This window comes from Syngnathoides biaculeatus, chromosome 14 (assembly GCF_019802595.1).
Source record: "Syngnathoides biaculeatus isolate LvHL_M chromosome 14, ASM1980259v1, whole genome shotgun sequence".
Lineage (NCBI taxonomy): Eukaryota > Metazoa > Chordata > Actinopteri > Syngnathiformes > Syngnathidae > Syngnathoides > Syngnathoides biaculeatus.
In genome coordinates, this window is record NC_084653.1 from 634,482 (window position 1) to 647,911 (window position 13,430).

The window sequence follows — 13,430 nt, forward strand, 5'->3', positions numbered from 1 at the left end:
GCAGTCCATGGAATGGAAGCACACAGGCTCTCCAGTGAAGAAGTTTAAGTCCCAGCGGTCCACGAGGAAGGTGATGCTCACCATTTTTTTGCGATATGCAAGGCCCAATAACCATTCCATTCCTTGAGAAAGTACAGTGCCTTGTGAACGTATTCAGCCACCTTGACCTTTTAAATCTTTCGCTACATTGCAGGCTTCAAACATAAAGATATAAAATAAAAATGTTTGTCAAGAATCAACAACAAAGTGGGACACAATTGTAAAGTTGAACAAAACTTATTGGACATTTTATACTTTTTTTAATTAATAAAAACCTGAAAAGTGGGGCGTGCAATATTAGTCGGACCCCTTGCATGAATTGAATGCATGAATATTTTGGAGCGCCACCTTTTGTTGCAATTACAGCTGCAAGTCGCTTGGGGTATGTCTCCATCTCAGTTTTGCACATCGAGAGACTGAAATTCTTGCCCATTCTTCCTTGCAAAACAGCTCAAGCTCAGTGAGGTTGGATGTTGTTGTTGTAGCCAGGCAATCGCATTGTTCAGTCGACTTCTAGCTCCAGGAAGGCAGCAACTTCCTTCGGGCGTTTCCACAGGTCCATTACAGTCAGCTTAGTGGGAGCCGCTGCGGAGTTGAAGGTGTGCTGCGTGTCGTGAGGGCCCTGTCCACATTTTGGGCAGAGGTTGACGATAGTATTTTCGACATATAGTCATTGAGCATGCAGCTTTGTCTGGAGCGGAGTTGCGATAGTTTGGGTCTCGTGGCCCGTGGAAGATCGATTTTAGTTTTGTCCAAATCAGGGGTAGGGAAGCCACCAAGGATGACTACTGGTTTGTAGCCAGCCACCACGTCTTCAACCGCCGTTCGATGGAGCCTACATAGTCCGTCTCGCTAGGCTTGTTCGTTGAACACCGTCCCGGTGGTGGGTTGGCGTAGCATGGACCTTGGAAGTCATCAGAGTAGTCCTTGGTAGATTTTAAGTTTGAACATTTGAGGTGGAGCCATTCGTCGCAGGAAACACATTGGATGGAGGTGACAGGGCGGTAACACACCGGGCAGGTCCATGGCCCCGGATTTTGGTGGATATCGGTGCCCATTAGGAGGATCATATGGAGCAGCCGGTTAGGCCGCTCCACTGGCCTAAAAATGGTTGACTAGTAGCACTTGCTTGAAGGGTTCTTGGCCGGGATAAGTTGGCCCGGGATGGTTCTAGCGTGCTGAGCTCGCCGTCGTGAGAACCTAGGTTGGATGGAGAGTGTTTGTGAAGAGCAGTCTTCAGCTCTGCCCACAGATTCTCGATAGGATTCAGGTCTGGACTTTGACTTGTCCATTCTAAGACCTGGATACATTTATTTGTGAACTATCTCATTATAAATTTGGCTTTATGTTTTGGATCATTATCCTGTTGGAAGATAAAGCTCTGTCCCAGTCTCAGGTCTTTTGCAGACTCCAACAGGTTTCCTTCCAGAATGGTCCTGTATTTGGCTCCAATCATCTTCCCATATAGTTTGAACATCTTCCCTGTCCCTGCTGAAGAAAAGCAGGCCCAAACCATGAAGCTGCCACCACCATGTTTGACAGTGGAGATGGTGTATTCAGGGTGATGAGCTGTGTTGCTTTTACGCCAAACAGATCATTTTGCATTGTGGCCAAAAGTTCGATTTTGGTTTCATCTGACCAGAGCACCTTTTCCACATGTTTGGTGTGCCTCCCAGGTAGCTTGTGGCAAACTTTAAATGATACTTTTTATAGATATCTTTGAGAAATGGCTTTCTTCTTGCCACTTTTCCATAAAGGCCAGATTTGTGCAGTGCACAACTGATTGTTGACTGATGGACTGACTCTCCAACCTCAGCTGTAGATCTCTGCAGTTCATCCATAGTGATCATAGGCCTCTTGGCTCCATCTCTGATCAGTCTTCTCCTTGTTCGAGTTCTTCTTGCCACTCTTCCATAAAGGCCAGATTTGTGCAGTGCACGATGAGCGAGTGCCATGCCCGATGGACAGACTCCCCCACCTCAGCTGTAGATCGCTGGAGTTCATCGGGAGTGATCATGGGCCTCTCTCTGATCAGTCTACTCGTTTGAGGTGAAAGTTCAGAGGGACGGCTGGGTCTTGGCAGATTTGCAATGGTCTGATGTTTCCATTTCAATATGATTGCTTGCACAGTGCTCTTTGAGATCTTTAAAGCTTGGGAAATCTTTTTGTATCCAAATCCGGCTTTAAACTTCTCCACAAGAGTATCTTGGACCTGCCTGGTGTGTTCCTTGGTCATCATGATGTTCTCAGCACTTTAAAGAGAATCCTGAGACTAACTTTAAAGAGAATCCTAAGACTATCACAGAGCAGGTGCATTTATACTGAGACTTGATGACACAGGTGAATTCTATTTATCATTATCAGTCAACACTAGATCATGCAGAGATCCTCAATGAACTTCTGGAGTGAGTTTGGTGCACTGAAAGTAAAGGGGCCGAATAATATTGCACACCCCACTTTTCAGGTTTGTATTTGTTAAAAAAGTATAAAATATCCAATATCTTTATGTTTGAAGCCTGAAATGTGGCAAAAGGTTGAAAAGTTCAAGGCAGCCGAATACTTTCACAAGTCACTGTATATAAAGCAAATCTTCCAAATCTGTTACCTCAGTGATTCCAAACAGTGTGCCGGGGAACATTAGTGTGCCGTGAGCGCTCTTCAGGTATGCCGTGGGAAGTTATCCACTTTTATGTAATTGCTCAAAAAAACATTTATTTCCAAGAAATAATTTCTTTATTCATCTATTTATGCAAGTGAGGCACAATGACAGACTGAACAAAAAAGCCTTCTTCTATTAGATGGCAGGAAGTACATATAGTAATTAATCTATCCATTTTTGGTGACATTTACTTTGTTGGTGTGCCGTGGGATTTTTCAATTGTAAAATATGTGCCATGGCTCTATGAAGGTTGGAAATCACTGTCTTAACTGATTAAGAAGTTATTGGCAAGAGGGAAGAAGCTCTTGGAATATCTCCTGGTTTTTGTTTGCACAGGTCAAAAGCACCTACCTGACGGAAGCAGCTGGTTGGCGTGGTGACTAGAATGTGGCGGTTTCAAGAGGCTTCAGCATGTTCCTCTCTTAGTTCACAGAGTGTGCAAGTCCTCCAGGGTGGGTAGGGGGTTACTGATTTCTGTTACAGTTGGAGTTTGTCCTTTTTTGTTGTTGATGAACATGAGATCGATTCAATGACTCGTGTGTCGAACTGCCTCAAGAGCTCCTGTGGCAGCCTGTTCTTTCTCAGAACCCAGAGGAATTACATCATCTTCTGGGCCTTCTTGAGTATGGAGTTTATTTTGATCGCCCACTTCAGGTCTTGAGTGTCTGTAATTCCCAGGAACTTGATGGTCTGTACAGTTCACACAGGGCAGTTGGAGACCATGTGGGCAGCTGTGGGGAAGGATGCCTCCTGAAGTCAACGATCATCTCTACAATTGTCAGCTTCCTGAGGTTCAGGTTATGTTGGTTGCACCACAGCTCAGCCCATTCCATTTCCTGTTTATATGCAGACCTGTCACTGTGATGATGATGATGAAGGGGCCGAATAATATTGCATGCCCCACTTTTCAGTTTTCTATTTGTTAAAAAAGTATAAAATATCCAATAAATTTCGTTCCACTTTACAATTGTGTCCCATTTGTTGTTAATTCTTGACAAAAAATGTCTTTTTGTTTGAAGCCTGAAATGTGGCGAAAGGTTGAAAAGTTCCGGGGGGGGGGGGATACTTCACAAGGCACTGTAATAATAACAAAAAAAAAAAAACATGCCTCAACGCCATAGGACCTTGACTTATTAAGGGTAAAAACAGATTGGCAGCCATGAATGTGTACTTGGTCAGATTCAGTTAAGAATTTCATGGGTGGACTGTACCCTCATCTTAATTTAATGGATGTTTATTTCTGGCGAAGTGGAATGGGAGGAAGTGAAGGATTAGGAAGACATGTGAGTTGTATTTCAGTATTGCTAAATTTCTTTTTGTTGTCAGTGAAATCCAGGAGAGAGTCATTTGGGTTTGAAATGGATTTGGTGTTTGGGGAAGTGACAGTACAAGTTGCAGCTCAACAACGTTGCGGGAAGGGTTGTGCTGGTGTTAAAAAAACTGTGAACCTAAAACCTGCACTTTTATGTTCCAGAGCGTCCTTAGCATTTTTTCCTTTGACTGTTTTAATGATAAAAACTCTGTGAAGATTTTCATCATGCATCTTTTGTATTGTATCATTCAGTTCCTATGATTTTCTTTTGAAACCCGTGACACATGATAAAAAATAATTACTGTATATCTTTGTTTTACATCTTTTTTTAGAGACCAAGCGCCCTGAAAAGATGTCTCCATTCTCAGAAAATGTTTAAATTAAAACTTAAATAAACTGACAGACCAGACCACACGTTTTAGTCATCTGATTAGCATCAATAATCTGCTGAAATGTTCATTTCCGTGATGTACAGTTGGGAGAGGTCCACTTAAAAATGTGTTTGCATTCAAACATTGCACACTCTTTGAGAGATCAATAAAATCCTTTTTCACAACTTTTGATTGCTGTTACACAACATGTAAGGGTCCTGAGTGTATTTTGAAACATTTCACATGTTCATTAGTGATACACATTTATTTTTTGCTGTCAATCGTGGTAAACCAGCACTTTCGAGATCTTCTCGTCTCCATGCCAAGTTATTATTTGAATCAAGTGAATATGAACAATTGGGGTTCTTTATCAACATAGTTCTGCAACAGATTATGAACCCTTCACTACCTGAAACTTTTGATGGAGAAGACAACAGCGAAGATCAGGTGGCTCTTCGCCAAGCAATCTGCAATTATTAGAGGAGAGAAACAAGACAATTTGTTCAGTTGACTGAGTGACAGTGGATATGTGCATCGATACAGTGCCACCACAAATACTCCTTCAGTTTTTCCACATTTTGCTGTTACAGACTCATCATAAAGCTGATTTGAGAATCTATCTTTTTTTTATTTAAATACATAAATTAAGTAATGACAAAGTAAAAACATTTTCTTTGATAAATTGTGCAAATTTATTGAAAATGTAAATATAGGTACATAAGTATTCACGTCCATTAACTTAATTTGTTAAAGCGCCTTTGGCAACAATCATAGCATCAATTTTTCTTGATTATGTCTATGAGCTTGGCAGGCTGTTCAAAAACATTTATTTTCTTGTTTCATTGTCTGAAGTCAAATTAGAATATACCTCTCTTGTTTCAGGTCAGTCCGGATTACCAAAATTTTATTTTGTTGAATGCCACTATAATGACAGAGAGATTTATTTTCTTCAAGGTCAAATGTTTACATGAAAAAAAAGAACTATGTCTTTAAAGAACATGGGGAAGCCCAGACGATGAGGTCATGGCTTTGGAATCTCCTGATCAGTTAATTGACAGCATGCAAGTTAATTGACGGCACACCTGGGAATGTATTTAAGGCCACATCTCAAACATTCTGCTTCCTAGTTTGTTCGTCCAACATGCTTTCCGCTTTGCTCGGGTGTTACAGTCTGAGAATTGAGTCAAACTTGGAGGCATTTTTTACTCTGATTTTACTGGTTGAAGTTCGATTTGTACGAGTCGCGAGTCATTCAAATTCTGAGGTTCCACTCTATTGTTCCCATTTTATAGCATTAAAAGAAATGTTTAACATGTAAAATAGGCTTGTTTACAGTGGTCTGACAGAAGAATTTTGAGACCAATAGTGAGTGAGACAGTATCTCATACTCACCCACAGATTTGGTAATTGTTCTCCCAGCGGTATCGCAACTCAAGGACAAACTCCTGCCAGAGGTAGGCCACAGCTCGCAGCCCACCATGGTAGTAGTTCACTAGACACGTAGACAACGCCAGCCGGTGAGTCAGACTTTCAACTGGTGCCGACTTCAACTGAATAAAAAGTTCCTGGCCAGAAGAGAATAAAATACGCTTTTAATGTTTCTTTGTATTTACATAAACTGCAAATTAATGTACATTATAGTTAACATTTAATCCAGTCCTTTGATAATCTATGACTTCCCTATTTAAGTGATTTTTAGTTGTCATTCAAATTGTTTTATGGTCTCAAATGCCATCTTAGAATAAATGCTAACATATCTTTAATAGACATACAAAGCTTTGATAAACATTTTACATTCACTGTACATAATTTTCAAAAATAACGACTGAATAATATTTACTTACATCAGTATCTTTTGGGGGCTTTCCACAGCTATTTCTTTGTGCAGTTTTATTTTCTGTGTTATCCACAGAAGCATCTGGAAAAAGATACTGAACGGAGGGAAAAAAAAAACAACCTCACAAAAAAATTCTCAATACAGATCAATGCTAATTTGTTGTTTTTCGCATATCTATTACACACAAAGGTTCCAAATCATCAAACCATTTTCGATATCACTGAGACAACCCAATGAAATACAAGATAGAACTCAAGAAATCATTTAAACAAAACCTGTCAGAGAATGTGAAGTAGGCTACAAGATCTCAATAAGCAATGCATCATGCCACGACATGAACAAATTGAAAGAAATTTTAAAAAAGTGATATATAAGTGAGAAGTGAAAAGCCATCAGTCTGGAAAAGGTTACAAAGCCATTTTCAAGGCTTTGGGGCTCCAGCAAATCACTGTTAGAGCCATTGTCCACAATTGGAGAAAACAGTGGAAAACCTACCCAGAAGTGAACAACCAATTAAAATTAATCCAAGAGTCCAACAATGACTCATTCAGGAGTTTTCAAAAGAACCTTGAACAACATCAAAAGACTTGCTGGCCTTGTTTCTGCTGTGTACCAGAAAATCCTGAAGAACATCCGGCCATAAATTCGTTCCCTCAAACTCAAGTGCTCTTGGATCATGCCGTAGGACAATTATCTGAAACACACCAGCAAGTCCACCTCGAAATGGCTTTAAAAAAAAAAAAAAAAAAAGTTTTGGAGTGACCAAGTCAAAGTCAAAATTGAGATGCTGTGCTGTGATCTTAAATGGGCAGTTCACGCTAGAAAACCTTCCAATGTGGCGGTGTTGAAAAAATTCTGCAAAGAGTGGGATAAAATTCCTCCAGTGATGTGAAAGATGTATTATCACAAACACTTGATTTCAGTTATTGCTGCCAAGGGTGGCAAAACCTGTTATGTGGTGAAGGGGCAATTACTTTTTCACAGAGGGTCTGAAAGTTTTTGATTTTTTTTTGTCCCTTAATAAATTGAATTGTCATTTGAAAACAGCATTTTGTATTTCCCTTGGGTAGTCTGAGTGATATTAAAATTAGTTTCATTTTAAATGATTTAAAAAAAATCAGGAAGGGGCGAATATTTTTTCATGGCACTCGATACAATACAGTAGACAGATATTTGGCAGTATTGAGCATGCATTCATTCTGACAAATAATGCAAATACAATTAGTTGAAGAAAACAAATTTTTGCTTTGAACCAAAAAAAACAACTATTGCTGGGTTCAACAAAGTGACATTACACTGAGCACCTGACACCTGAGGTCGTTATTCAGTGATCGGACTTGGGGCCACATGTCTTGGACACTCAGGGGAAAGGAGGGCAAAAGTGTCCACTGATCACCACCTGGTGCTGACTTGGCTCCGATGTAGGTGGAAAATGTCAGTCTGACTAGGTAGCCCCAAAACCATTGTGATAGTCTGCTGGGAATATCTGGCAAAATCCCCCACAAATAGGAGTTTCAACTCACACCTCTGGCAGAACTTCACCCACATCTCGGGGGAGGCGATGGACATGGGGGCCAACCGGTGCTCTGGCCATAAGATAGTTGGTGTGGAGTTATAGCTTCGATAGAATAACCACAACATTACCCGGCATGCTGGATATAGAGAATACAGAAGTAGTCCGGGGATTTTAACGGTACATGGTTGACAACTTGTGAGTAAATCATGGAATCCTTGAAATACGTTTCATCTGTTATATAAGATAAGACAAAACTTGGTGTCAGGAGTGGCAGTGAGCAGCTTTGGATGGAAAGTTTGCCATGGGGGGAGCCACGAGAGAGAGAGACAGCAAAAAGAAGAGTCTCCGGTGGTGTGAGAGAGACATAATTAGCAAAGGAACGGGTTAAAAAAAAAACGCTGCGGTGTGTGACTGCTACAAATGGTTGAAAAGTGAAGCAGACGACGGAGACAGGAAAGAAAAAAGGGGATCCCGTTCCCGACTTGGAAATTATTCAACAAAAGAAAAAGCTGTGGAGTTCAAGTGACTTACCTCACCTATGAGCATGGATAAACTATATCCACCGAGAGCCACGCAGCTGACTGGTAATCTTGCTGATACAGTGAAGAAAATAAGTATTTGAACACCCTGCTATATTGCAAGTTTTCCCACTTAGAAATCATGGACGGGTCTGAAATTGTCATCGTAGGTACATGTTCACTGTGAGAGATATAATCTAAAAAGAAAAATCCAGAAATCACAATGCATGATTTTTTAACAATTTATTTGTGTGATACAGCTGCAAATAAGTATTTGAACACCCGAGAAAACCAACGCTAATGTTTGGTACAGTAGCCTTCGTTTGCAATTACAGAGGTCAAACGTTACCTGGAGTTGTTCACTAGATTTGCACATAGCAGGAGGCATTTTGGCCCACTCCTCCACACAGATCTCTAGATCAGACAGGTTTCTCGGCTGTCGCTGATAAACACGCAGTTTCAGCTCCCTCCAAAAAGACAGGTTTCTCGGCTGTCGCTGATAAACACGCAGTTTCAGCTCCCTCCAAAGATTTTCTATTGGGTTTAGGTCTGGAGACTGGCTAGGCCACGCCAGAACCGTGATCTGCGTCTTACGGAACCACTCCTTGGTTTTTTGGCTATGTGCTTTGGGTCATTGTCATGTTGAAAGACCCCACCACGACCCATCTTCAATGATCTGACTGAAGGAAAGAGGTTGTTCTCCAAAATCTCACAATACATGGACACGGTCATCATCTCCTTAATACGGTTTAGTCGTTCTGTCCCATGTGCAGCTAAACACCCCCAAAGCATTATGCTATCACCCCATGCTTCACAGTAGGGATGGTGTTCTTGGGATGGAACTCATCATTCGTCTTTCTCCAAACACGGTTTGTGGAATTATGACCAAAAAGTTTAATTTTGGTCTCCTCTGACCACAAAACATTGTCCCATGACTCCACTGTATCATCCAAATGGTCATTGGCAAAATTAAGATGGGCCTTGACATGTGCTGGTTTAAGCAGGGGAACCTTCCGTGCCATGCATGATTTCAAACTATGACGTCATAGTGTATTACCAACAGTGACCTTGGAAACGGTGGTTCCAGCTCTTTTCAGGTCATTGACCAAGTCCTGTCATGTAGTCCTGGGCTGATTCCTCACCTTTTAAGGATCACTGAGATATCTTGCATGAGTGTCCACTCCGATTGAGATTGACCATCATGTTTAGCTTTTTCCATTTTCTAATGATTACTTCATCAGTGGACCTTTTTTCACCAAGCTGCTTGGCAATTTCTCCGGAGCTGTGTGAAGTTGTACAATTTTGTCTCGTGTCTTTGGACAGCTCTTTGGTATTGGCCATGTTACAAGTTTGATTCTTACTGATTGTACGGGGTGGACAGGTCTCTTTATGCAGCTAACGACCTCACACAGGTGTATCTGATTCAGGATAATACATGGAGTGGACGTGGACTATTCAAGGTGCACTAACAGGTCTTTCAGGGTAAGAATTTTAGGTGATGGACGTGTTCAAATACTTATTTGCAGCTGTATCACACAAATCGTTAAAAATAAATAAATAAATAAATAAATCATACTTTGTGATTTCCGGATTTTTCTTTTTAGATTATCTCTCTCACAGCGGACATGCACCTATGATGAAAATGTCAGACCCCTCCATGATTTCTAAGTGGGAGAACTTGCAACATAGCAGGGTGTTCAAATGCTTATTTTCTTCACTGTAGCTGAGATAGAATAACAGCTACATTACCTGGCATGCTCAATAGCTGGATATTAGAGTATATAGAGGACAAGGAAGTCACCTGGGGGTTTTAACGGTTACATGGTTGACAACTTGTGAGTTAATATTTGAATCCTTGAAATACGGCCAGTCTATTTGTTATTGAAGATAAGACAACACAGTCGGTAACTGTGGTGGCGGCAATCCCCGAACACAAGTGGTGAGGGATGTCGTCAAGGTGGAGAAAGAGTCCTATAGGGACTTTTTGGCCTGTGGGACCCCTGAGGTAGATAATGGGTAAGGGCTGGCCAAGCGGAATGCAGTTTTGGTGGTCGCTGAGGGAAAAACTCAGGCATGGGTGGAGTTCAGTGAGGCCATGGAGAACGGCTTCTGGACGGCTTCGAGGAAATTCTGGTCCACCATCCAGTGTCCGAGGAGGGGAAAGCTGAGCACCAGCAACACTATGTATAGTGCGAATGGAGCACTGCTGACATCGATACGGACGTTGTGAGCCGGTGGGGAGAATACTTCAAAGACCTTCTGGCTGTTACGGGGCTGTCCTGGCTGATACACCTCTGAAACATCGCATGGATATCGGGGACAGAGCCTCTGGATTGGCAGATTGGTGTGATTGTGCCCCTTTTTAAGAAGGGAGACCGCAAGATGTGTTCCAACTACAGTGGATCACAGTCCTCAGCCTCCCGAGTAAGGTCTATTCAGGGGTGCTGGAGAGGATGGTCCGTCACGAATATGAATCTAAGATTCGGGAGGATCATGGACCACCTCTATACACTCAGCAGGGACTTCCCAGGTACATGGGAGTTCGCCCAACCAGTCTACAAGTGAAGTGTTCAGATTCAACACTAGCTTAAGCCAGCAAGTTCTTTTGTGTTCAATTTTTTTTTTCTCTGCAGAGTTGTACTCGTATAGCTTATTTCAGTCATCGCGGAATATGATGAGTCATGGAATAATATGAGATTTTCAGAAATCAAACTAATAGTGCAATAAGTTTTCCGGCAGCACGGTGGATCAGCTGGTAAAGCATTGGCCTCACAGTTCTGAGGTCTCAGGTTCAATCCCAGATCCGCCTGTGTGGAGTTTTCATGTTCTCCTCGTGCCTGCGTGGGTTTCCTCCAGGCACACAGGTTTCCTCCCACATCCCAAAAACATGCAACATTAATTATGAGTGCGGCTGTTTGTCTCAATGTAACCTGCGATTTGCTGGCAGCCAGTTCAGGGTGTACCACGCCTCCTGCCCGTTGACAGTTGGGATAGGTTCCAGCGCTCCCCGTGAACCTCGTGAGGATAAGCGGTGAAGACTATGGATGGATGGATAACTTCTCCAACAAACGTATCATCTTTAGGTTTAAAATCTATTAAATCCAGTCTTTGTCTTTCAACAAATACATCTAAATCCCAATTTTCTGCTAAACAAAAAGCGAATAAAAAGGGTATTGTTGAAGCAAATTAGCATAAACAATCTACTGAGTACATGAATTATGTTCTTCAAGACATTCAAATAAGGTGAAACAATACCCTATACAACTTCAAAGTTAAGTGAAGTAAACCCAATTTAAAAAAAAAAACTTTGTTGTGTTTTGAAAAGTTGTGCAAGTTCAAGATATGGGCCTGACCAAAAAAATCCCGTTTTAAGGTCGTGGCCGATGGATGTTTTGCGGCAGTTTGATTTGACCACCTTGTAAATGTTATGAAGGAAAGACGCTAGGGGCTGTTATTGCGATTTTTTAAAAAACGTCACGTGTTTTGTGGACTTGGAGAAGGCGTACAACAGTGTCCCTCAGGGAATCCTGTGGCTTGTCCTTTGAGAGCAAGATTAACCCCTTGATACGGGGTGCCTCTCGAACGCTTTTCTGGTGAGGTGTTCTGGGCACCTGCCACTGAAGAGGATGACCCAGGACACACAGGAGAGACTGTCTCTCATCTGTCTTGGCAATGTCTCGGGACCCGCCCCAGAAGAGCTGAATTAAGTGGCTGGGGAAAGGAAAGTCTGGGGGTCCCTGCTAAACCTAATACCCGGGCGACCCGACCTCGGCTAAGCGGTAGAAAAATCAATGGATGGATGGATTTCAACAGGGCTATGTATAGATTTTAAATCCACTGCAGCTTCCCTTCACTTCCTTTATTAATAGTTTCAATATTGACAATGATTGTGTTAAAATAAATACATAAGTTAAATTCATACTACTGTTGTTTATTAATTGTAATAATAATTTGAGGTGGGTGCCCTCCCCTCTTTTTGCCTTAGAAACTGCCCCCCGAAATTCTGTAAAAGTGCTTCTCTGAAAGAAAAAGCAGCATAGAAAATGAATTGCTGGATGATTTAAACAATTTGATCGTAAAGTGCATTTGCTTAACACTAAGGCTGTCAAGGCTGTTATTTCCATCGCAGTCTCCAATATTCCCCATTTAAGTGTGAGTAATCACCGTGCCTTACAGTTTTTTAAAGTCTGCAAATTCTTTTTCCATCCATCCTTACATCTACTTTAATAATTTTATTTACCATGTGTACATTTGTGAATTTATTCCGTCAACATTATCAGTTATTAATTTAGATTTATGATTTCTAATTATGTTTATTAACCACCCTTCAAAAATATATAAAAGCACTTACCTGAAGAAGAGAATTAAGTATGTCTGTGCCAAGTGGGCACTCATCAATAAATTTGTGCCGTTGAATGTGTCTTCGAGCATTATTCACGATACTGGAAACAGACATTTTTGACATTGGCACTGGTCCACTGGGCTCTGTCAGCTTTGATAATGCAGAGCTGATGTCAGTTATATCTGTAAAGGAATACATTTTATGGTCAAATTTGATACAATGAGGAAAATACGTATTTGTACTCCTTGTAATTTTGCAAGTTTCCCCACTGTGAAATAACTGAGGGGACTGAAATTTTCATGAAGAAAATCGCTGACAAAGAGCAACCTTGGCGGAGTCCAACTCTCACCAGAAACAAGTCCGACTTATTACCGGCAATGCGGACCGAACTCTGACAGCGGTTGTACAGGGATCAAACAGCTCTAATCAGGGCGTTCGGTACCCCATACTCCCGAAAATCCCCCCACAGGACTCCCCGAGGGACACGGTCGAATGCCTTCTCCAAGTCCACAAAACACATGTAGACTGGTTGGGCGAACTCCCATGCACCCTCGAGGATCCTGCCAAGGGTTAAGAGTTTGTCCAGCCGGCCAGGACGAAAACCACATTGCTCCTCCTTGAATTCGAGACTTGACTTACCGACGGACCTTCCTCTACAGTACCCCTGAGTAGACCTTACCAGAGAGGCTGAAGAATGTGATATAGTTGGAACACACCCTCCGGTCACCCTTCTTGAAAAGGGACACCACCACCCCAGTCTGCCAATCCAGAGGCCTCACTTTGTCACCGATTTTGTTCATAACTATTATGGACAGAATTTCTAGGTGTAGCTGAGG

The 13,430-nt window shown here is 41.8% G+C and overlaps 1 protein-coding gene across 8 annotated transcripts in view; it reads right to left on the reverse strand.

Moving 5' to 3' along the window:
* Positions 1-13,430, reverse strand: part of rab3gap1 (RAB3 GTPase activating protein subunit 1) — a 230,181-nt gene that overhangs the window by 101,794 nt on the left and 114,957 nt on the right. For all 8 annotated transcript variants that reach the window (XR_009798163.1, XM_061841834.1, XM_061841830.1 and 5 more), the window contains 4 exons: positions 12,604-12,776; positions 6,226-6,312; positions 5,774-5,946; positions 4,791-4,848 (listed from right to left, as the gene is read on the reverse strand). Coding sequence is in view for 7 of the 8 variants with exons in the window: in XM_061841834.1 (XP_061697818.1) it covers positions 4,791-4,848; positions 5,774-5,946; positions 6,226-6,312; positions 12,604-12,776 (491 nt within the window). In the remaining variant the exon portion in view is untranslated. The remainder of the gene's footprint in view (positions 1-4,790; positions 4,849-5,773; positions 5,947-6,225; positions 6,313-12,603; positions 12,777-13,430) is intronic.